The 23991-nt window shown below is 47.5% G+C and overlaps 1 protein-coding gene across 1 annotated transcript in view; it reads right to left on the bottom strand.

Annotated features, from left to right (window-relative positions):
* SPTY2D1 (SPT2 chromatin protein domain containing 1) overlaps positions 1–20879 on the bottom strand; it is a 204965-nt gene extending 184086 nt beyond the window's left edge. The window contains exon 1 of the mRNA XM_086956071.1: positions 20570–20879. Within this exon, the coding sequence (XP_086812197.1) occupies positions 20570–20629 (60 nt within the window). The 5' untranslated portion in view covers positions 20630–20879. The remainder of the gene's footprint in view (positions 1–20569) is intronic.
* Positions 20880–23991: the final 3112 nt, after the last annotated feature.

Raw genomic sequence — 23991 nt, 5'->3', positions numbered from 1 at the left:
CTGGGCAGCGAATCATAAGAAACCCACACCTAAAAAGCAACATACCAGAAAAGTTGTCATCTGGGCAGCGGTGATGAGGTGCAGAAAGGAGAATACATATGGTTTGGTGGTATGGGCCAGAAGGGTGATGGGGGGGGCCACAACCGACACGGCGGGCGGCAGGACTACTTACCTTGTCTGCATAGGCCTTTCTTTGCGAGGCTCCTTTCTCAGCAAGGAAAATTGAGAGGATGTAACGTTATGGTCAGAGCTGCCAAACTTGATACTATGGAAATAGGTTCCAGTCTCGGCCTTATCTCAACATCCTGTGATTCCCGGCAAATTACTTAATTGCCCAATGCCTAAAATGAAAATTAATTTGATCTTCTGTAGTGTGACTGGTGCTCATATAATTGCTGCTTTGGGCCGAGTTCACACTATATAATCCAACAATAAAAGATATAACCACCTGTTTGCTCATACTTTAAGAGTGTGCAAAGGCTGGAACATAATAATGAAAAGGGATTCTTTATACAATAATAAAAACATATGTATTCCTTCTTAACATGGGTTTTCTTCCTTGGTTTAGTTTTAACTAATCAGTCACAGATCATTAGAGCAGCTTTAGACCACATTTTAAACTGCCTTCACCTTACATTTACTGTTTAAAGTACATATTGATCAGAGGAGAAAATGTCAGCTGTATGCGATTTTCTTCATTTTCGTAGCGGCCAGGACATTAAAATACAGGGGATGACAGTTAAAAAACCAGCTAGGTGGCAAACATAGCCAGTTGTGGCCTTTGGCCTACTTTATTTCTCTCATTTCGCCCAGTCCAAAATGTAGTGCTTCTAGTTTCACCAATGTTTCTGTTGCTATGAACTTTACAAAACCTTCATAAAGTTCAACCATGTCAAATCGGCTATTAGCTCTCTGCATTTGCTGAAGGCGGAGTACAGAGTCAAATTCAAATATTTTTCCATGTGAAACGAGGGTTTTTATGACCTTGAAAAACTACGGTCCTATCGAACTTGTCACTGCATTCTGCCTCTGTACTGCTACTTTCCATTCCTAGAATCAAATAAATAAATCACAGAGTGGTGGCAGAACATACCGATTCTTGGCTCCCACAATGTCGGACAAGTTGCCTTTAATTCAGATGACGCTACTTCAAAAAGCCTTTAAAAACTTTTCGCCTTAGCTTGTACTGATTGACCTTTACTCCAAGCTCCTGAATATATCTATTCTGTTCTGTTCCTTTATCATTCTCGGTACCAAGAGGCCTTCTGGTGCATGTGTGCTATATAAATTAAGCAATCGAAAACCAGGCTTTGCAGATACAATAGCTCTTCACTGTTTAGTACATTTCGGGGGTCACTTACTGTATGAACTATTTCTCCAGACACCCAAGGCTTTTAACAAGAAGCACTTACAACGCAATAGGTCTCGCATTTGAGAGAGGTTTAGCTATTGGCACTGTAAATGACAATGTCTTTTATTTATCCGTTACGATAATTAACACATAAATAAAACGCATTGTCATTTACAATGCCAACAGCTTAAACTCACGTAAATGCGAGGCCTATTGCATTGCAAATGCTTCTTCTTGCAAGGAGACGAGATGCAAACTAAATGATGCCTGAACCTCAAAGCTGAATCATTTCCTCTCATCTAACCATAATGTCAGACCCTGCTTTCAAGTGCAGTGCCTTGTAAAAACAGTAACATTAAAATAAAATGTGGAAACTAAAAAAATTAAGAAAACAAATTAATATCATTTGTTAGATAGGATTCTTTATTTGAATGCTAGCATGTTCTACTCAATCTTACATGGCTCACCTCTACATAAAGGCTTGCATAATACCCTTATGGAGAGATACATTTTCCAGTTCTGACAACGCTGGCTGTGTTACTTTACCACTGTGACTGCCTATTTATGCCTGGCATTAACCACAGAAAAATATTCTCCATGAATGTAAGCTATCCATGTTGATAGATGCATGTGGGCCTAAGGAGCAGAAAACTCTGCATGGGCAGCAAGTACTCTCCTTTTAGTGACTGGCAAAATTGTATACTACAATTTAAGGTATACTTAAGGGCTACACATGGGCTACCCTCCCCCCACTCCTTCCAAGCGTTTTACAACATGAGTGCTTTATGAGGGTGTCAATGAGCGGAGTGTGAGGGGGGTGGCTGATGTGAGTGGGATGAGACGGGATAATAATAATACATAAACAATTCCAAAAGGACGAGAATGTAGTATTCAATACCATATAACATTGTAATACAGCGGCCTTGAAACATCTATGAAAGGAAGGTATTACATTATTTTATCATTAACTTTTACAAGCAAAGGCAGTTACGTGCACGCAGCCACTTTGGAGATGTAAACAAGACGTGTAAAAATGCACTCTTCCATTGGCACACGCATGATGCCGTTTTTAAAGGGTCGAGTAGACTATAAACCAATTAAGGATGCTTCGAGAGCGCGGATGTAGCTTCTAGAGGAAACTGGAAGACAAAGGGTCGGGGTAATGGGTGATTAATCCGGAACCAAGTTAAGGTCGTAGAGTTTCTTAGACGGGTTGATAGGAAAATCAACTATACAGACCCCCCAGGATATAGCGGCATGGATTAGCAAATTTAGCGGCACAAAAATGGAAATTTAGCGGCACAAATATGGAAATTTAGAGGCATTTTATGTGGCCATTTTTCCTACAACAAACACAGATATCTTAGTTTTTTTAGTTACTTAACAACATGAAGCTATGTATATTTGGTTTCTTTACAATGTAGACACTTTGGGGCAGATTTACAAGCCCCTTGCGCTGCTTTTACGCCGCCGTTGCGTCACTTTTGTGACGCAGCGGCGGAGCAAAAGATGCACCATGGTGCAGGGTATTTACTACGTGACGCATCTCCCAGATGCGTCACGTTGCAAAGCCTTGCGCCAGAAGAGGCGTACCATTGCAGGTCAGTTTCTATCTTGCAATAGCCTTAGAGCTTGGTGCCACTGTACCTGCTGCACTAATGATGGCTATACCCATCGCCCCCTTTATTAGTAAGCACGTTAAAAAGTACAGGGTATTTTGAACACGACCTGATATCCCACCGGATGCCCGTTCGACAGACCTAAACACTAGAGAAAGAGCAGTCAAAACCGCCAAGTGGTCACTTGTTAAACAGTAGCGAACTGCATGTGGGTACTTGTAGTTTCGTTGCAAAATGTCAGCCTGCAAATCGTCTCAGATTTAAAAGCGGGGACTGATTGAAGTTGACACCCATGACATGGGGCCACTTGACGCCCGTGTTAAATTTCTCGCCTCTAGGATTTTTCCCATGGCTCACTCCCAGGGGGAAATGGTCTGCAATAGGTGAGCTCAACCGTCTGACTTCATCCCTTGTCCAGCGCGCCTCTGCAGATACCCAGTCCCGTGTGCGCCTCAGCTCTCTCGGCTGAGTGGTTCTGTCTGTTTATCTTGAGGGACAGACATCTCTGCACGGCGCTCCGTCTCCAAGCCAGCGAATAGGGTGACCAACTGGCATTGGTGCAAATTCAGGACGGTGAGTGTAAAAATTCAGGACAAAGGGTCAAAATTCAGGACACAAATTCAGGACAGGAGCTCAAAATTCAGGACAAAACTTCAGGACAATAGGTACGTTTTACAGACACATCAGAGGTCGCGCAATAGTATATAAGTAAGCCCAGCCATTTCCAAACATATTCAACCGTTTGCAAACCTATCCATCATGTATCCTTCCATCTATCATTTCACTCATCCATCCCTTCATCCATCCCCTCATCCATCCTTTCACTCATCTCCATTATCCATCCACCCTTTCACCCTATCCATCTGTACACTTATCCATCCACTCTTCATCCCATCCATCCATTCACTCATCCATTCAGCCATTTACCCTTTCACCAATCCAGCCATCCTTTCACTTACTAATCCTTCCACCCATCCACTATTTTAGTCATCCATCCATCCTCCCTTTCTCTCTCCATCGACCCTTTCACTTAGCCATCCTTCCTTCCATCCATCCTTTCACCCACCTATCATCCATCCATCCATCCATCCATCCATCCATCTGTCCTTCCCCTCAGCATCCATCCTTCCCCTCATCACCCATCCATCCTTCTCCTCATCCATCCATCCTTCCCCTCCATCCATCCTTCTCCTCATCCATCCATCCTTCCCATCCATCCATCCTTCCCCTCATCCATCCATCCTTCCCCTCATCCATCCATCCTTCCCCTCCATCCATCCATCCTTCACCTCATCCATCATCCTTCCCCTCATCCATCTTTCCCCTCATCCATCATCCAGCTACCCTTCCATTTCTTTATTTTCTTAAATTATAGACTGCATGTTTGAAGAACTGAGGTTTGCTTACAATATAGTGACAGTAATTACGCTCTGTGAAGAGAACCACGTGCTGCCTCGGTGTAATCAGGGGTGTAATCTGGCCGAGTCTCGGATGTTTGGGGCCCTGGGTAGAAATGGAATGTGTGAGCCCCCCTCTAAATAGCAGAGACATGACACAATGCCTCGTACAGGAATTCACAGATGCAGGGCGCTTGCCGCCCCAGAGCTCGAGAGACAACCCTCCAACCTCACCTCTCCCCAGCCCCTCTTCCACCTGCTGGCGCGTGCTGCCCTCCTGGGACCCTGTGACCTCTGCGGCTGGCCCCTCTCGGGCTCTCCGTGGCTGGATAGCTGAACCGGTCTGCTCCTTAACAAGCACGTGCGAGGTGGGATCAATGGGGCGCAGGCTAGCCACTGAAAGGTGCTTTTATCTGATAATTAGCATCAACTTGGAGACAAATTGATTGTTGGCTCGGGGTAACAAGAGGGAAATGGCAGTCGCGGATTCCACCATCAGGCAGGGCTGTTTGCATGTGAATAGATGTCGCTGCTCCTGAACCTGCAGCCCCTCCCTCTCAGTCACCTTCGAAGCACCTCTCAACAGGTTATCAAGGGCTGGAGGTGTGAGGGTTGCAATCCCGCTGTGCCTCTCCAATGCTGCTGATAAAGCAGACCCCCCAGGATGTAGCGAAAAATGCCGCGATTTCTACAAAAATGCCGATTCCGCGGGCATTTTTGTAAAAATCGCTGCATTTTTTAAAAAGTGCCGATTTCGCGGCAAATCGCGAAATCGCGATATCCTGGAGGGTCTGACTATACTAGAAAAACAATCCGAGTGATCCAAAAATAAATATAGGAAAACCAAGTAGGCGCAGAAGTGAAAGTAAAGTAACAAAAAACCGAGGCTAGGCTAATCTTTCTACCCAGTTCGGTGACCCCTTAACCCAGCCGCTACTTGATCGCATGGGTCCTCTCAGATGAAACCAGGCATAAAACATGCTAGCTTTTATCCGTGGCTGCAGACAACGCCAATTCCATCATCTCTTCCCTTCAAGATCTGCACTTAGACCCTTATTTCGATTCAGGATTCAACCTCGGTACACAGTCTTGCTATAGGCCAACTTTCTGAATCCTGTTTCCGCGCAATGCTAGTGCTATCATTCTGTCACAACACGTACTAATAATGTGGAATCCTCCTCACCAGCTTACATCTGTCTAAGCTTAACTTTCCTTACACAGATAGTTTTCAGGGGCTAGTCCAGACGATTCTACCCACTGAACCAAGACTACAACTACCAGAACGCATCGAGTTCATTAAGGTAAACCCAGTACCTGGAATTAGGAGTCCATGTGACAAGTGCAGCAATCTGGTAAACATATACTATGCGGCATATGGAACACAATCTGAGAAATATCACGCACGTAAAGGAAACGGCGGGGATATGAGCGCCTCGAAAAGAAGCAATCATAGGTAGCGGTAAAAGGACCAGATATGCATTCTGAGTTATGAAAGTACGCATGGGATTCATTCGTGCCAGATTTTACAGGAGACACATTACATGCCACCCATTTCAAACCAAACAAGACCGACTTACTTCCAATTGACCGGATGAAAATCTTTCAAATATATCTGACTGCCATAGTGCCACTGTCTTACTTACGATCCTGAACTTCTGGCAAAACTGACTGCAAGCGTAGCCAATCAGAATACTGCTTTATTCTGACTCACACAGTACTGGGAGGGGTTGAGTGCAGTACCACCTGACAAAGCTTGCAATTGGCTAAAAAGAAAATAACCGCCCCCAAGTTTGTAAATATCTCCCGGAAGTGAAAGGGAAGATTAGAAAGACTGACCCGTTCAGTTTGTTGGTGCTTACGTGCCTCCTGAAACTGATCTCATGGAAGGTGCCGAAAGGCACATAAATACTGTTTCATGCAATATATAAAAATAATGTCACAGTGGAAAATGGAGCGTGAAAAAATGTTGTGACTATATTTTGCGCACATTTAAAGTGAGTGAGTGAGTGAGTGATATATGCTTTATTTCGATACATATATATCTTAAAAGCAGTACATACATTAAAAAATACATTCTCAAGGCCAAGAATAAAATACATTGTAATTTAAAGAGAATAAAACAATCGGAACTATTACAATAAATAGTTAAAAAAGAATTAAATTGAAATGGAAAGCCTTTTTGAACGGATCACCCATGCCCATTTTAAAAATTTTGTAACACCACAGACAATGGGGGAGGATGTATCAGTCAGTAAGATACGGAGTGCCACCAAATGCTGGCGTGTGCCTAAAAGTCTACACAATGGTATGAGCCAGAGTCTCCTTGGGGCACAATAGTCCGGGCATTCAAAAAGAATGTGTGCCACCGTCTCCACCCGTGTCGAACACAAAGCACAGAAGGGCGAGGACTGGGAAGATGATTTCCACCTGGACACCAGGTTGCCTAGAGGTAAGGTACCCACTCTGAGCTTAAAGTAGAGAACCCCGTCCAGTGGGATAGAGATGAGGTCCAGATAAGACTCATATGCAACCACATCTTTGATTCTTAGGAATGCTGCGGTCGAATTGCAGTGTCGAGGATTGCCAAGGAGTTTGGAAGATACCCAATCCCAGTATAGTTTCTTCAGGGTGGCTTTGGGAGGAGCAGATCGAGTAGCCCAAGAGTCTTCCAGACCCAGCTCTCCCAATAAACTCTTAACATCCCTTAGCCATTTTATTCGGTGTCATCCCTCCATTGCAATCACCTCAGACAGGCCTGCTGCATATGAGGCTAGCTCGGGAACCCTCCACAAGCGAGCCCACACAAGCAAAGGCCGGAGTCGCGCCTGGTCCGCAATAGGTCTGCAGCCCAACTCGAGAAGCACCGGAACTGTGGGTGTGCTCAATGGAGGAGCCATAAGTTCTTTCAGGAATTTACTTTCCGCTTTAGCTAATACCTCAAGGTTTGAGGTACCCCACAACTCCGCCCCATACAGGGCGGCAGTAACCCCTCTAGCTTTGTAGATGTCTAAAACCGGGGAAATGCAATGTTTAGAGGATGAGCGATGTTCCCCGAGTATGACGCCAGTCACCCTTTTGTGGCTGAGCAGCATCTTTTGAATGTGTGGGGTCCAGCTCATGGAATTGCTAAGGCGGATCCCCAAATAATCAAACTTGCAGACCCTCTCTAGGGGAACAGTATTTAGAACCGGGGGGGGCCCTAGCTTTTTGTGGGGTTCATGGTCAGGAATTTGGTCTTGTCTACATTGATCATCAAGCCCCTGAGAGAGCAGAACTCCTGGTAGCGGTTGAGGAGCTTTTGGAGACCCTGAGGTGTCTTTGCAATGAGAAGGGTATCGTCGGCAAAGAGCTGGATGGGGATCTGGGTGCCCGCCAGGGACGGAGCATCTGCTGGTTCTTTGAGCAGGTGCTCTACCACACCATTCACACACAATGAGAATAGTATGGGAGCTAACACACATCTCTGGCGGATGCCCCTACACACCGGAATCCTATTGGTTTTCTCCCCATTCGTGCCCCACCGCACCTGTGCATAATTGTCTGCATGAAGTTTAATCAAAAGCGACAGGATGTAGGGGGGAAGCCCCAGCCCCTGCAGAACCCTCCATAGCTCCTCCCTAGGTACTAGGTCAAAGGCAGTCTTCAGGTCAATGAAGGCCAAATAAAGACTGCCCTTGCCCAGCACCACCACCTTCCAATACAGGAGCATCCGCCTGAAGGCCTGTTCGATCGTCCCAGTACCTGAACAGAATCCCGCCTGAAAGTCAGACAGTATCTTGTGGTCATCAGCCCATTGGAGGACCCTCCCCAAAATCACCTTCCCAGCCACCTTTTGGGAAGAGTCGATGAGACTGATGGGCCTGTAATTAGCGGGGTTGTCCCGACACCCCTTTTTGAATATCGGGACAACCTCCGCCCCCTTCCAGGAATCAGGTACTAATGCGCCCCTCACAATTGCATTTAGTAGCGTAGCGACCAGTTGACCCCATTCCTTGGGATCGGCTCGTAGCAAGACACCTGGTATCCCGTCCGGCCCAGCTGCTTTTAATGGGACCAGGGACTTAATTACGGCCTCCACCTCCCTCGCGGTAAAGCCATCAATGCCACTAACAATTACATCATCCTCCAAGGAAAAAGACTCACTAAGGTCCCCTTCAGGTTGAGAATACAGGGCCTCGAAGTGATTGTACCAGATCTGGGCGGGGATGTTACACGTAACCAGCGATACATCTGGCCCATTCCTAGTTCTAACCAAACTCCAAAAACCCCTTGCATCCTTTCCCTTGCTTGTTACCAAAAGGTGTTCCCAAAACTTCTCCTCCCACTCCTTTTTCGCTACCCTTTTTTGCTATCCTAATTGCTAGTTGGGACTTGGATTTGACTGCCCCTATCAAGGCTTTTTTCATGGTCCTGCATTTTATCGTAAACCATCCCTGTCTATTCATGGGTTTAGTCCTGTTAGTCGCACCAGCGGAACTACTAGGTGAGATGAAAAGCTTACTTAGGGCCCTAGTTAGATCACAAAAAATCTGCGTGGCCTCCTCAGGCGCATGAGACAATGAGCCTATATTGCTCTGAGCTGCAGCCAGCAGTGCCCCTATGGCTGCGACTTTCTCAACAGATAAGACGAGCTTGGCCCACTTCAGTCGCCTCCCACAGTTAGATACACTGGCCATCTGAGAGTTGGATGCCGACGGTGGTTGTAACCCAGCCTTGCCCTTGAGCCACTCAGGAGATAAGACAAGAGAGAGAAGATTGTGGTCAATCTCAATGGTCTGAATAATCTCCATGTCACTCAGGGTGCTCCATAAACGTACGTAGAGAAGAATATAATCTATTCTAGACGTATGATTAGGCCTGTTGTAAGTGTGTGCACCAATCAAATCAGATTTGGACCTCCCATTAACCGCCCTCAGATCAAATTCCATACTAAGGGCATTGATCTGCAACGCCACTTGTGACCACCTTTTAATTGGGGGCAGAGCCAGGGCCGAAATCCCCTTTCTCGAACCCTCCTCTTCTATGCCTAGCATGTCATCAAGGCCCAGGGGCTCGAACGTACAATTTAGATCACCCGCCACCAAAATGCACAATTTATTTGGCCGCTGCCTAAGGAGATCTTCCAAAAGAGCAATGGTGGGCGATTGTACGCCTCCCCTGGTACCTCTAGCATAGATGTTGAAGATGTCTAGGAGCAGACATCCCCGAGAATCCTTTAATGTGATGTTGAGGATATCAGGTGAGTTTGTGGGGTGCTCCTCCACCCTACAATCTAGGGAGACAGCAACCCAAATGAGGAGACCACCCGAAGGGCGACCCCTCCCTGACAAAGGGGGGGGGGACAGCTGGAACGAAGTGGGATGAATATCCCACCTTATGACAGGGCTCCCCACCCCATGTCTCCTGGAGTATACAGATGGAATATCCCTTAACAAGAGCGTTCCAGTCAGGCAACCCAAACTTCCTATCGATTCCTGCGATGTTCCAGCTGAAAATCCTAAGGACTGGATCCGCCACAGCTGGGTCACCGCCAGAGTCGAGGCGTCCTCCACCCTCCAACAGGTCCTCGGTCGGTAGGCAGCCAACCCCACCTTGCCTCCCGGGGAGCGGATTACTCTCTTGTATAGGAGTGGGGACTACTATACTAAGGGGGAGTGTGCCATAATCAATGGTCAGCCCACTCAGCTCAGTGACATCCCCTGAGTTACAGACTCCGAGGACCTCCCCAACGATACCGTCGGTTCAATATCCCGGTAGTCTCCACCCAGGCGATGGCCAGACTGCCTGAGGGTGGAATTGTGGATTAGCAGGAAATTCAGAATAGGCAGAGCTATTGCTCCAAACCATGCCGAATTCTCGGCCAATCGGGGTAGTGACTGATCTTGGGTAAAAAAAGGTTAGGTCCACTATACCAATTCCCAGCCCCCCGGGATTAGGTTTATAATTGCAAATGGTTTGTGCTACTCTACTATCCCTGAAATTGACCACCACGCAGTCTCCTTCCAAATGCTTGTGACCATAACCCACCCATCCCACCCTTCTGACTCCTATAATTGATCCATCAAGGCCCCTAGGAAGGGGTCTGTTGGACTCTAGCCAGTGCAACGTTTTATTTTTTAAGGCTTGAGGGGATTCATTTTGATCAGCCTTCAGGGTGGGTAGATTTATAAGGACAGCAACATACGGATGACAGTCTGGGGGCAAGTTCACAGGAGGGGATATTGGAGCAACTTTGGATGATGAAACTTTTGGGACAGCTTTTGTTAATAGTGTTTGTGGGTGGATAAGAGCAGGATTATTATTCGAGGTTTTGGCTGAACAAGCCTGACTAGTAACTTTACATTTACCCGTCCCCTTTGGTGTTCCCTTTGGTTTAGCAGGACCACTCCCCCCCAGCAACTCAACCCGGCCCAGCGTCGTACCCGGGGCTTTGGGGGGCTTGGGGATACTTGAAAGGACTTGCGCTTTTTGGCCAATGCTCCCGGAAGTATCCACAAGCGGCACTAAGGGAACATTGTCAGTCAACTGCGGAGTTACCAAAATAGCCGCAGTGGGTACAACAGGCAAAGCCTGCTGGGGCTCCGTAGTTTTCCTGCTTTCAGTGGGCCCTCCTTGACCCTCCTCCCTTAACATAGAGTGCAATTTAATGAGTGCTTTCAACAAGAAAAAGCTATCTAGGGTTGATTGTTCAAACCTGTCTAGCCTATCAGCCAGCCCTGTTACTCTGTCAGCAATCGGGGACAACAGTGTTTTCAACAACTCCTCGATTTGTGCAATAGTAACAGGGACACAAAAAGCTGGTGGCTGGGAAAGGGAGCTGCACCTACTTTTTCTAAGCTAGGACCACTCCCCTTGGTAGAAGACGAGGAATTTGTCGTGCCCAAGCACTCACCCGTTTTGGTACCTATGCCCTTGGTCCCCAGTTTCCTTGGTTTCTTAAACAGTCTCAAGGAACTTCCTTTACGCGGGCTAGCAATCCTTTTCCTTTTAGTAATTACAGGGATCTTAGGAGCCGACAGCGGGGTGCCCAGTGTCTTAGGATTTTCCACTGTGGGGAGGCAGTCAGGGCCTGCTATGGAAACAGGGGATACAGTAGGAGGCAAGGCCGGATTGCCACCATCCTCAAAAGTAGGTATGGATGATGCAGCCAGGCTCTCCAATCTATCAATACTAACTCTCAACGATGCAACCCGCGGTTCGTCAGACACATGAGGTGTGGCTAAAAGGGGAACAGGGTTACATACAGGTGACACTGCCTGAGCTAAGGGGCCCAAGGATGATCTTCTTTTAGACGGGTGATGATCCGGCGAAAGACGCCGCTCCGTCATTACAAGCTCCTTCTCTATAACAGCTGCAACCCGTGTGATAAATTTGTCCATAGTACCTATAACACTACTAGGTCCCACCTCGCCCCCTCCCCTCAAGCTCTTACCCGAGCGGGTAGACAATGGCACAGACTGTTAAGAAAGAGCAGATACCCTTACTAGCGTTAATTTGTCCACTGTTTCTGGAGTATCGAATAACGATGTCAGAAGGGTGGCCCAGCCCAGCCTTAGACAGCCCCTGATTGCCACAGACTGCCCGCCCTTTGCCCGGGCTTCGCTCGGCGTTCCGCTCACTTTCTGCTACGCGTCGGCCGTGCTATTAAGTAGAAAGCGTTGCGGGAGTAGCGGTATCCCTCTGAGGTGAGGGATAAAGGGCAGCCCAAGTCTCCAAGCGGCACACAATCCTCACAGGTCCTCACCAGGTAAGCTGTTCCACCTGTATCCTGGTGTCACAGGCCTTTAACTCTCAGCCGGGCGGGGGGCGTGGTTTCAAGGGGGCGCGGCCAAGATCTCTGGGGCTTTGCAGGGACTCCTGGACAAGCGTGTCCCTACCTCGCACCGCCCTTCACGTTGATCGCCGAATGCTCCTCCTCTCCCCCATGGTCCGCCGCAGGAGCAACACCAAAGCCCCTCGCTTCAGCCCGCAAAGCGGCACCTGCGAAGCGCGAGAAGTTGCGGGAGTAGCGGTATCCCTCTGAGGTGAGGGATAAAGGGCAGCCCAAGTCTCCAAGCGGCACACAATCCTCACAGGTCCTCACCAGGTAAGCTGTTCCACCTGTATCCTGGCATCATGGGCCTTTAACTCTCAGCCGGGCGGGGGGCGTGGTTTCAAGGAGGCACGGCCAAGATCTCCGGGGCTTTGCAGGGACTCCTGGACAAGCGTGTCCCTACCTCGCACCGCCCTTCACGTTGATCGCCGAATGCTTCTCCTCTCCCCCGTGGTCCGCGCCAGGAGCAACACCAAAGCCCCTCGCTTCAGCCCGCGAAGTGGCACCCGCGAAGCGGGTGCGGCGAGAAGTTGCGGGAGTAGCGGTATCCATCTGAGGTGAAGGATAAAGAGCAGCCCAAGTCTCCAAGCGGCACACAATCCTCACAGGTCCTCACCAGGTAAGCTGTTAAAGTATACACAGAAGCGTAAATTACACTTAACCGTCTAAACTCCCCCGTCTGTTCATGCCTCCCGGAAGCTTAGAAATACTGATTCCTTCCATTTGTTTGTGCCTCCGAGTCTTTCTTTGCCTCCCTAAAACTGATCTCATAGAGTGACCTGAGAAGCACAGAAATACAGTTTCAGTCAATAAGTGAGAATGTATGTTATGCTCTGGGCTCAAGTGCTAAACAAGCGCGGTCCCGAAAGTGAAAGAGGACCGCACTGCAGCCGGAGCATGGGGGATCTCTTGTCTTTATAGGGTCCATGTGTTTCTAATAAGAAACACATGGCCCGATAAAGATAAGAAAGTGCTTTGCGACAGACGCAAAGCAGGCAAGCCAGTCCGAGTGGGCCGGCACAAAAAGCGAAAGGGAGGCAACCAAAACACCTTATTCCAATGGCAGGCCACCGTTTAACATAAACTGTGACATCAGCCAATGGAAATGAGGAGTGGGGCTTCAAGCCCTTTTCTCAAACTCATTTGCAATAAATCTCGCAGAGCGAGCTGTGCATGTGCGCAGCAACGCTAAGCGACACCTAAAAACTGAACTGCACTAGGCCACTATCACAAAGGAACAAGTGAGCCCGGTGACTGATTGAGCATGTCTGAAAGCAAAGAATACAGAAGAAAATATAGCAATCGCCAACAATGGCGAGTGTCTCCAAGTCACAAACAAAGCAGCCAGGTCCATAGCCGACAGTACTTTCTAGAAGGACACTAGCACAGAGTGTCCAATACCAAGACCAGTCCACAGGAGTCGATGATGGTCCCAATGCCCCACCACCTCAACCACCACCCGAAGAGACTTCAGGGTAACAGCAGAAGCAGGGAGGAAGGGGAAGTGAAAGAAACAGAGAGATAGCCTTTGTGTTGGATAACTGGAGTGCTCTCTCGCTTCTGGGTCAAATGTGGGTTAGGGCGTCTTCTTAACCTGCAACTTGTAAAGATGCAAACTACTCTAATAAATACTATCTGTATTCATTGATCATTAGCAATATTTACCCCTTTGACCCAAGGCTATTGCTTCTCTCTTACACTTTAGGGTAGAGGGTGTCTGTTACTGCAGCATCTGTATGGGTAGACAAGAAAACATAAGCAACCAACACTCCTAACTTCTAGTTGTTTATCTTATGAATCTCTTTATATTTACAGGCAGACTTTCGTTAGAAAACCAACATTTTCTATACGGTTTTGGCATTTTATTGGGGCATAGCCTATTTTTCCCCATAAGAAAATGTTTTTGCTGTACCTTGTCTGACGAGTGCTTCTGACGTACTGCTTCCCGCAAGTCAGGAAATAGGTGCTACCTCTGACTAAGGAAATACAAATACAGAGGATGTGACTTCACCAACGTTTCATTATGTCGCTAGTCAGTCATCGTCTCTTCAGTATTTTTGTCACTAATTTTGTCTCCCTCGTTGCGCATGTGTTCGGTCTTTCACTATTCGAACTTAACACTATGGCTGCTAAGGCAATTCCCCTCCTGTGCTGGGAATTGCCATTTTGCTGGTGTCATGACGAGCTCAGCTCTTCATGAGCACAGCTCCAGGCTACCTCATGACGAGCTGAGCTCGTCATGAGCATGGAAGGGGTTATTGAAGCAATTCTCCACAGAAAAGATGCTACTTGCGCCTCATGAAAACAGAATTTAGTCACTAGAACGCCATGCACGGATGAAGAGACACTTGCTCCACACACGGCTACAGTTGAAGTGTGCAGTTCCTTCATAGGAAATGCACACTGAGCTCTGCCCGTCTTGTGGCCAGAAAAACAAGACCAAGAACCCAGAGTTGAACGGTTCTCACCTGTACTGCCATTTCTCATGTAGGAGTCTTATTATCCTTAAACACTGCCTTAAAATAAGTCTTGTTACCAAATGTCTCTCTCCAACGAGGGTATCTCATTAATCCTTTGAAACATTTGTTCCTTTCATTTCTAGTTTCCATTAAATGAGCTATCGCACTGTAGTCTTGACACAGAGTCATGGAGACACAGGTGGCATTCCGCACTCTTTGGAGAATTCCTCACAAGGCCTGAGCAACCAAAAATGCATTGCTTTGAGAAGACATCGAACTATAAGCCTATGAGCCATAATTCAGCTGATGCTGCAACTTGCGCACCAGTGAATGCTGAAGTCTGAAGAGAGACTCAGCCAAAAAAAAAGTTGGGTTTCCAGGCCTCATTGAGAGGGTAAAACACAAACAGTGGCTATCAACTCTGAGAAGACAATGTAATGCAGATCCAGCTAAGCAGATTTTCACAGAAGAGGAGTGTGCGCAGATCCATGGACGAATTTCTGTGCGAACTTCTGTACCATGACCAATTCAGCAGAGGAGGACCAAATGATACAGCAGTGTTGACTAAATTATACAGCATGAAAAGAAAATTATGCAGCGTAATGTGGCACATTTTGTGATGGCATTATTCCGTTGTCATTTTTACATGTTAACACTATATATAAACTTTCAACTCATTAGTACTAGTTTGACCCTCAAATATAGCAATAAGAAGCAAAAAGGTGACCGATTAATCTTTGCGCAGGGCCTTCCACTACGCAGCAACAATTGTTGCCATGTTTTTTTTAAACGTTTGATCCATTTGAGCTAAAAACATTTTTTGCTAACATCTGCAGATAATGCAGCAGATGAAGGATTACGTGGCAAACTCAGCAAACGGATTATCGTACAGATAATGCCGCAGCCGCAAATATCGCAAAATTCCAGTAGCCTGGGCCATGGCCAATACCCACTAGTACTGAATGACTTTTGCACCAAGGTAGCCGAGATCAACATAATTTCATCTACGACATTTGGGACTGTAAAGACAAAATTTGAGAAAATATTGGCAGCGTAGGGCCTCTTGAAAATCTTGAATTGAAGAAAGATTAGGGGCTCCGGTTTCAAAGACATGAATTTCAACAAACTAGGAAAATTCTGAACCCCCATTCAAGCTTCGGTCCCGTTTGGAAGTTGCGACAAGAGGACAGTAACCATGGCAGGATGTAACCACAAGGTCGCCCGCAATACCTATTCAACCAGATCAGAAATGTCGTCCAATCTTACTTGCCTAAAGATCCCCATGCACCAAAAGACATAGCTTCCAAAGAGAGTGCAATGGTTCAGTGGGATAACTGACTCATCATCATCCCAGAAGAGGACGATGCAAAAAAAGGTTTGAGTCAGAGCCTCAGACAAGAAAAAAAAAATACTCACCACCGGCCAAATGAAGACCGATAACATCTCCAGCCACAACCACTACCTTTAATTACCCTGTCCGAGTCTTAAGATCATTTCAACCATAGAGGGACGCTTTTGTGTTGCCTATTGCTGACATTAGTTCAACAGTCATTGTAAACAAACTTCTATTACATATTACATTTTATATTTATATATTGTTATTGACAATGCCAATAACGATATATAAATATAAAATGTCATTTACAAAACCAATAGCTCCAACTTTCCAAATGCGAAACCTATTGGCAACGACAGTGCTTGATTTACTTAAGTATTTACAACAAGGGGTGGTGAGGGACAGAGTCTCTGAATTAAACAGAATACTCTCACCCAGTCAAGAGATCAGGGCTAGATCCAACACCGTTTTTTAGCTCACTGCACCATCCCAGTTTCAGAACCTGGCTGTATGCAAATTAGTCTTTTCCTGTCCCAGTGCATGATGGGAACAGGGCAAACCAAACTACACAAGCCAATTCTTACACTGGGAAGGAAACAAGCTACCGGGGACCGGTTTCTGGCATTTCAGCCTCTTCGGCCCGGCTTGCTTGAATCCTGATGGTGCAATGAGCAAGGGACTCACATCTGAGTATACCCTTCCATGCTTAGGGTGGACAAAAATTACTTAAGGCCTTTTTGGATTCCCACAGAAATCTAAGTGGCCCAGAGACTGGCGAAGAAGTCAAGACTGCCTCTCGCCTGCACCACAGGCCGGGCAGGAGCTCCCGGGAGGGGGTGTGGTGCGTGTCAGAGCCTTCCTGTAGGGGAGGGGCCGAGGGGAGTGGGGGTTCTAGTGTGTAAAGCGTACTCCAAGGCCCCGCCCGTGAAATGTCAATAATATAATTATGTGCCTGCTTTCTGGGGCCGCCCCGATGATGAAACCTAAACCAGTGATGTTTGACTGGTTGTTGATTAGCATCTCAAACGGGAATGCGCTATAGCGCTTTGATCGAGAGTACACGATTCCCCTCTCTGGTGAGCTCATACGGGACTGCCTGTTATTTTTTGGTTGACCTTGACTGGATGAAGGGGTGGGATGGCCGTGCCTGGATTTGAACCCGGGACTTTCATATCATCACAATGAACGATTTTGGTTCTAGCCTCAAGAGTCAATGCTTAGAATGTCAGCGTCATGCGTGTAGAGCGACCGCCCTCAATTAAGATTTTGTCACAAACCCGCTCTTAATTTTGCCACGCACCTTGTCGCACATTTCGCTACATAACAAGTAAACAGATGAGGTGCTGCCCGCTGTGGTTAAAAGTTCCTGCGTTAAGCTCCGGCGGCATGTGGGGATGCAGTCGGCCACTGCTGCACATTTCAAATACTGTTCCATTGGACTTGATGGCAAGGTAAACGTTCCTAGAGAACAGACTGCATTACAAGTCCTTTAGTAACCGTAATCAGGAGTCCCGCAGTCCCGCATCTGCGAGAGGGTGGGGTTACACCCGAGGTGCCTGGGGGCTTCACTGGGCGGGCATGCGTAGAATCCAATATGTTAACGGAGTACGACTGTGCCAGGGGAAGCGTGTGCAACCCCTAGCTCTAGTGAGAAACAGATGCAAACATAGATCGAAATGAGGAAGTCGCAGTACTATTTCTGTGTGGGTGGGAGTGCATAGGCAGTTTAAGAGAGATTACTAACTGCAAACTGATACGTATTGTAGCGATAGGAGTTTACATTGTCAAGCTGCGGGCGGGGGAGAGCTCCTGGCAAATGGCCTCGCAATGCTGGCAAATGGCCGGAGGGAAGCCGGATGGGGGCGGGAGAGCCTGCTGGGGTGGGGGGGTAGGAATGCGAGCAAGGGGAGGAGAAGTGTGGCAAGCGGATTAGGGAGATGCGTGGAGAGAAGCCGGATGGGGGCGGGAGAGCCTGGTGGGGGGGGGCAGGAATGCGAGCGAGGGGAGGAGAGTGTGGCAGGCGGATTAGGGAGATGCGTGGAGGGAAGCCGGATGGGGGCGGGAGAGCCTGGTGGGGGGGCAGGAATGCGAGCGAGGGGAGGAGAAGTGTGGCAGGCGGATTAGGGAGATGCGTGGAGGGAAGCCGGATGGGGGCGGGAGAGCCTGGTGGGGGGGGGCAGGAATGCGAGCGAGGTTAGGAGAAGTGTGGCAGGCGGATTAGGGAGATGCGTGGAGGGAAGCCGGATGGGGGCGGGAGAGCCTAGTGGGGGGGCGGGAATGCGAGCGAGGGGAGGAGAAGTGTGGCAGGCGGATTAGGGAAATACGCGTGCTTGTGTGGTCACTTGACCTGCTTTTGTGGTCACGTGACTCACATGCACTGTGAAAAAAACGCAGTGGTTTGACGAGTCGATGGAGCACTTGAATTCTCGCCTATTACATTCGCAAGCGAATGATAATAGGCGAAACCTAAAAAACGATTCAATCTTAGTAACATCAGATTTTAGGGCGGTTACACAGATGGGCTACAGAGAAAGTCTCTCCCGAATACAACAAGCATGTGCAATTCAATAGGTATCGCTTTATGAGAGTTTGAGCTATTGGCATTGAAAACGACAACGCCTTTTATTTATGTGTTGTTTTTAAAACAGATAAATAAAAGGCATTGTTATTTACCACGCCAATAGCTTATCCTGTTGACCGTGGTGGGGGCAATTCATCAGTGGGCGGGGTTTGGACGGTCCCTGGCAGTCCTCTGCACACGCCCACTGTGCCGTCGGACTGGCGGTAGCCGCAAGATGCATGGATCGGGTTAATCTCTCGCAAATGCAAGACCTATTGCATTGCAAATGCGTGCTATAACATTTTTAAGGAAGAGTTAGGAGAGAGCGTGTCTTGCCAGCTATTTCAGAAAATAGTGATCGGAGACTGTAATTAAAGCCTACCAAGCAACAGCACACAACAGGGTGTGTTGCCATGGGAGGTTACAAAATGAGACAAGTCTGTACTAAGGAGGGACTGGTAAGCCTTTTGACCAATGAACAGCCTCAGTTTACAATGGACAATGACACATGCCAATAAAAAGTGTGAACTGGTGATGGGGCGGGGCTTCAATTCCCTACTTCAAAACAGCATGCCTCGCAGAGCAGCGCATGCGCTGCCCAGAATCAACCTAAAAAACTTACAAGCTATGTTGTACAAATACTCTTGGTTGTACAAGCTGCGTTTGCAAAGGGGAAGTCACTCAAGAGATCAAAAATGCAGATGCAATTCGGTGCACATACCATGATAATCTCAAGTACAGTCATTGCTGATTGCTAAAATATACAGTTTACCAGCACAGTCTTAGTGAAGAATCTCCGACTTCTATTAATTTTCTTGAGTTTTCGATAATTGAACATAATTAAGCAAGCAGGTATCGTCTTTCCCTCTTCTATCCCTCCACCTACCTTTCTCTACCCAAATAACTGAATAACATATCCACTACTCCAATTACTTCATATTTTACAATACTAATTTTCAACACTAATCCTTTATGGGTTCCGGAGTGGCGAGCTACTCGCCAGAAAAGCGCTTCAACATGCATCAGGGGAAACAAGTGCTATATGAATGCACACCTTTCTTCCCCTTTTATCCCTCCACTATCCTTCTCACTCCAAATAACTGACTAATCACCACTGAAATTACTTTCATATTTAACCATATTAATACAACAGTAATCCTTTATGGGCTTCCTGAGTAGCGTGCTTCAACACCCCATCAGGGATAACAAGCGCTATATAAATACATACCCTTTTTCTTCCTCTAGCCTTCTGCTATCATTCCAAATCCAAATAACGAACTAACCTATGCACCACTTAAAATGTACTTGCACGTTTCCCTATACTAATTCAACACAAATCTACTATGGGTAGCGTTTCACTTGCCAAAAAAGCGCTTTGACGACTCGTCAGGGGTAGTAAGTGCTATATAAAAGCAATTACAATACCAATCCATCCAGGCTTGCTTCTTGGCGTAAGAAACTTCCCTAATAAAAATCAAACTTTGGCCATGGCTGCATGCAATAGACACGACAGCAGATGGCGCACTGGTACAAAGTAGATGTTCAGCTGTATTGAAGAACTTGCACCATACTAATGTCCTGAAGCTCCATCATCTCGATGTAAAAAGTGCCACGAACCACTAATGGACGAGAGTAAAGGTAAGATTTAAAGACTTCTAGAAAAAAGCACTCTTTTTACTCAACCGCGAGGACACCCGGTTATGTTAACATGGCTTTTTACATCACAGCTCCGAAAGTTGAGCTTTTAGCCAATATGACATCGCTCTGTCCCTCGATTCCCCCTCTTTGCTCTCAGAATCTCCTCCCACAAATATGTATCGCCCTATAACTGAATCGTATTAGTCTAATACTCTGGAACACTATCTTCGGGCCCTCGTCCCCAGCCCTTCTCTCACCCCCCCCCCCAACTCTGTCCTCAATGCCGACATTTCCAATAAACACTGCACCAAGACATGCTCTCCTCCAAACCCGTTTCAGCCTCTTTCCCTAAAGACTCCGTTGTCTCGCCTACAACTTCAAGTCAGATGTCCTTACCGGTGGACCGCTCTTGTCCTGCTGCTTGGCAGCAACTTCCATGATATCTTCGTAATCCATGTCAGGAGCTGGTAATCGGGGAAAGTGGCCCTGTGAGTCGGTAGAGTATCTGACCGAGGGTTAACAGGGCTACGGCTCCGAGTCCCCGGTATCCGTCCTCATATCAAGACGCTGGGTCTCGACCGACGGACAACGGGGACCCGGGTGACAGACCGTGGGTTCCCGGTTGTGGGGGGCCACGTTTCAAACCCGGGACGGTAACAGCTGTTGATGACGGCAGGGACTCATGGGAAGAAGTTGAAGAGGCGTCACAGGAAACAAGCAGCGGAGCGGCTGCGTCACGTGACACGCACGTATTCCATCCAATGGCTTGTTGCCTTGCGGGCAGCTGCTCTCCAATTGGATGATAAGTCATCTGCCTTTGGATTTCTGTTTGGTGTGGTTAGAGGTGACGCAACCACGGGAGTGCAGGTGTTGAAGACTGAAGTCCTCAGCGTGTAGTAGTGTGTCAGGCAGCTGTCTCCTTTCAGGCTACATTTTATTTACCCAACGGGGTAGATTAGAGTCATTTTCGTTAACCTATGATGTATCATCTGCCTTTGCTGTTTATTCTTTTAACTACAATTATTGCTTAATTTAAATTAAAAAAAACAAAAATAATGTAAATGCCTTCCGAGGTAAACTTATCGAACTTTTAATTTTAAGAACTTCAAGCATATGGCACATATAGCACCTTTGGCCCATTAAATCACAGTTGATCGTAAACCGAGAAATTAGAACTGTGTGAGTTAAGCAAACTTTATTTTCAGTTGTGAATAATTTTCTTTCATAAATCTGCTGATTTCTTCATTAAACAATTGGATTTTATGGCAAGGCATGAAAGCCAATATTATGCATATCAACAATGGAATGGAGTGTTCTGAGCTTGTAATGGCTGGTAGTAGCCTGGAGCTCCAACATTCCAAGTAGTCCTTCACAGCTGTTGCTGTGTACAAAGCCCTCACAGGGGATTTCAATACCCTCACATCCTCCATTAGGTGTTTGTTTTATTTGTTAGAACATTCTGCCTTTGGCAGAATGTTCTAATAGCCTTATTGCCCTCCATAGCTGGCTATATTTATATTAAAGGCCCACTCCCTTGTTAACCCTTTCGCTGCTAGGCCTCCCCTGTGTTAAGCATTAATTGGCTATTTGGGGTAGTTCACCTTTAGTCCCCTGTAGTTTTTTGTTTATAATTAGTATACCACTATTAAAACATCAATAAAAAAGCAAGAAAGAACAGCAAACTGCTGTCACGCCAGTCCGGAAAAAAACGGACCGTCTGTGCCAGGGCTCAAAACAGAGCCCGATAGAGACCCGTTTCGAGGCCCCCTTAAAAAAACTGCTGGTGCTCAGACCCGGTCCACTTAATGCCCTGAATATACCGTTACATCCGCAGGATCCTTCAGGTTGTGGGGATATATAGGACTTGTAGGTTCACCAAGAACCAGAGGAACCCAGAGCCAATAACTGAACTGCGTCATCCAATGTTTTTTCATTCTGTAGTGTGTATATAGCAATTCATTTGGTAAAATATAAAGAGTGAAAAATCGATTCCAAGGAAACCAATATATTTTGGAAATGGGAACAAAATATAGAGTGTATAAGCAGTGTTTTTTTAAACATCTCCAGAATTGTGGGTACCCATACAAGAATGTGAATGACAGGTCATTTTTCAAAGTGACTTATTTTTTTACAAATTGTTTTACATTTGGAAGCCAGAAATGCAAAGAAAGTCAATTAGTTAAACCACTTGTTCTACTGTTCTGTATTTCCCAAACTCTCCCAATAAAAATGCTACCTCAATTGTGTGGGTAGGCCCAGTGTCTGCGACAGGAAACAGCCCAAAACGCAACGTGGACAATTCAGATTCTTCCAGTGATAACAGGCCCTTTTTAGGTTTCGCTGGGGAACGGAGCCTTTAGGCTCCGCCTCCAGAGAAATCTCTTGATTACAGTAAGCACTCTGGAATACGCCCCCCTGTCCCATTGGCTAGCTCCATAAATGGAGGCTAGCCATTGGAACAGAGAGGCGTCCGTCATGGCCGGAGGAGAATCTGGTCCGGCCGGGCCGTGCTTGCTGCTGTCCTGCCTTCTTCCGTGTCCCTCCTCCCGCCGTCCCCCCTCCCCCCTCCTCGCTGTCCTGTGCACGTTTCCCGCCGTCCGTTCCTCTCCCCCGCCTCCCGAGCCGCAGCTGATCCCGATCCGCTCTCCCCGCCTCCCTCTCCCCTCCCACAGCAGATCCCCGCCTCCCTCTCCCCTCCCGACGAAGGGCCCCGTACCTTGCTGGTACCAACGCGACCGAAAACGAGCCCGCTGCTCTCCGATTGGACGGGAGAGCCGAGCCCCCTCACCAAACGCCGCGACAGGATTGGCCCGTGCGGCGCAGCGTCACCACTGTTGCCGTGTGGTGATTGGCTAGGGCGAGGAGCGTCATCGCAGGCTTGACCCGGGAGCCGCACTGCCATAGGCTGACTCCCGGGTGCTTTGTTACTTTTTGTGCACTGAAGCATGAAAACGAGCCTCCCTCTATGTTCAATCGATCCCCTCAAACAGAGACATATAGATGAACTAAAGTTTCTCAAATGTGCCGGGTCAGATGGGTAAACAAAATCAAGTTAGCCCCGACTAATTCAGACGCCGGCTCGCCCTGCTAAGGGGAGGCAATGGTCAGCGTTGAAGCTTTCGCATGGGGTACTGTTTCAAGGAGAGGCGCCAAAAGCTGTTTGGAAGGCCCGGCCTTGGTCCGGGTCTGCCCTGTTTCTCAGAGGGAGGCCCCGCGTCGTGCTCGGCGCCAGCTTCCCGCCCGGCCGCGGCCTTTTACTGTATATGGAGACGTGGATACTCCCGGTGGGCGGGTCCGCCCTGTTGCAGGAATGCTTCCCGAGTCCGCCCCTTTGCCTGGTTTATAAGGACACGCAGTTATTATAAACAGAGCTGGTGCCGTTTTATAATCTGCCTTCTCGTCCCCAACGCCTGGTCTTATAAGGATTGCCACAATACGGTGCAAAGAGCGCGCCCAGCAGAGGCGCAGCTGTCCGCAGTGTAGCAGGTGCAGTGGCACCGGGCACATGGGGCGTGATATGGGGCCCACTACACAGCCAACGCCTTTTTTCGTACTGTCGAACCAGGGAGTTGTGCCATTTTCCTTAATCACATTAGGGCCCACGTCACATTTTTTGTCACTGGAGCTCACCGCAGCATCTTTGACCTGGTCACTCGCAGGAGGCAGAGGTGTGTCTGACCAATGACCCTTCTATTCACCAGGACAGCAAAGACTTGAAAAACATAACATTTTGACAACCTTTTACTGTTGCTCACGTTGTGCTGCTCTGGTTTGCTTCTCGGAGGCCCAAGACATCATTCCAGTCATGAGTTAAAACA

This window comes from Lissotriton vulgaris, chromosome 2_1, assembly GCF_964263255.1.
Source record: "Lissotriton vulgaris chromosome 2_1, aLisVul1.2, whole genome shotgun sequence".
Taxonomy (NCBI): Eukaryota; Metazoa; Chordata; class Amphibia; order Caudata; family Salamandridae; genus Lissotriton; species Lissotriton vulgaris.
The sequence above is the reverse complement of the archived record's forward strand: the minus strand, read 5'-3'. Positions and strand labels throughout refer to the sequence as shown.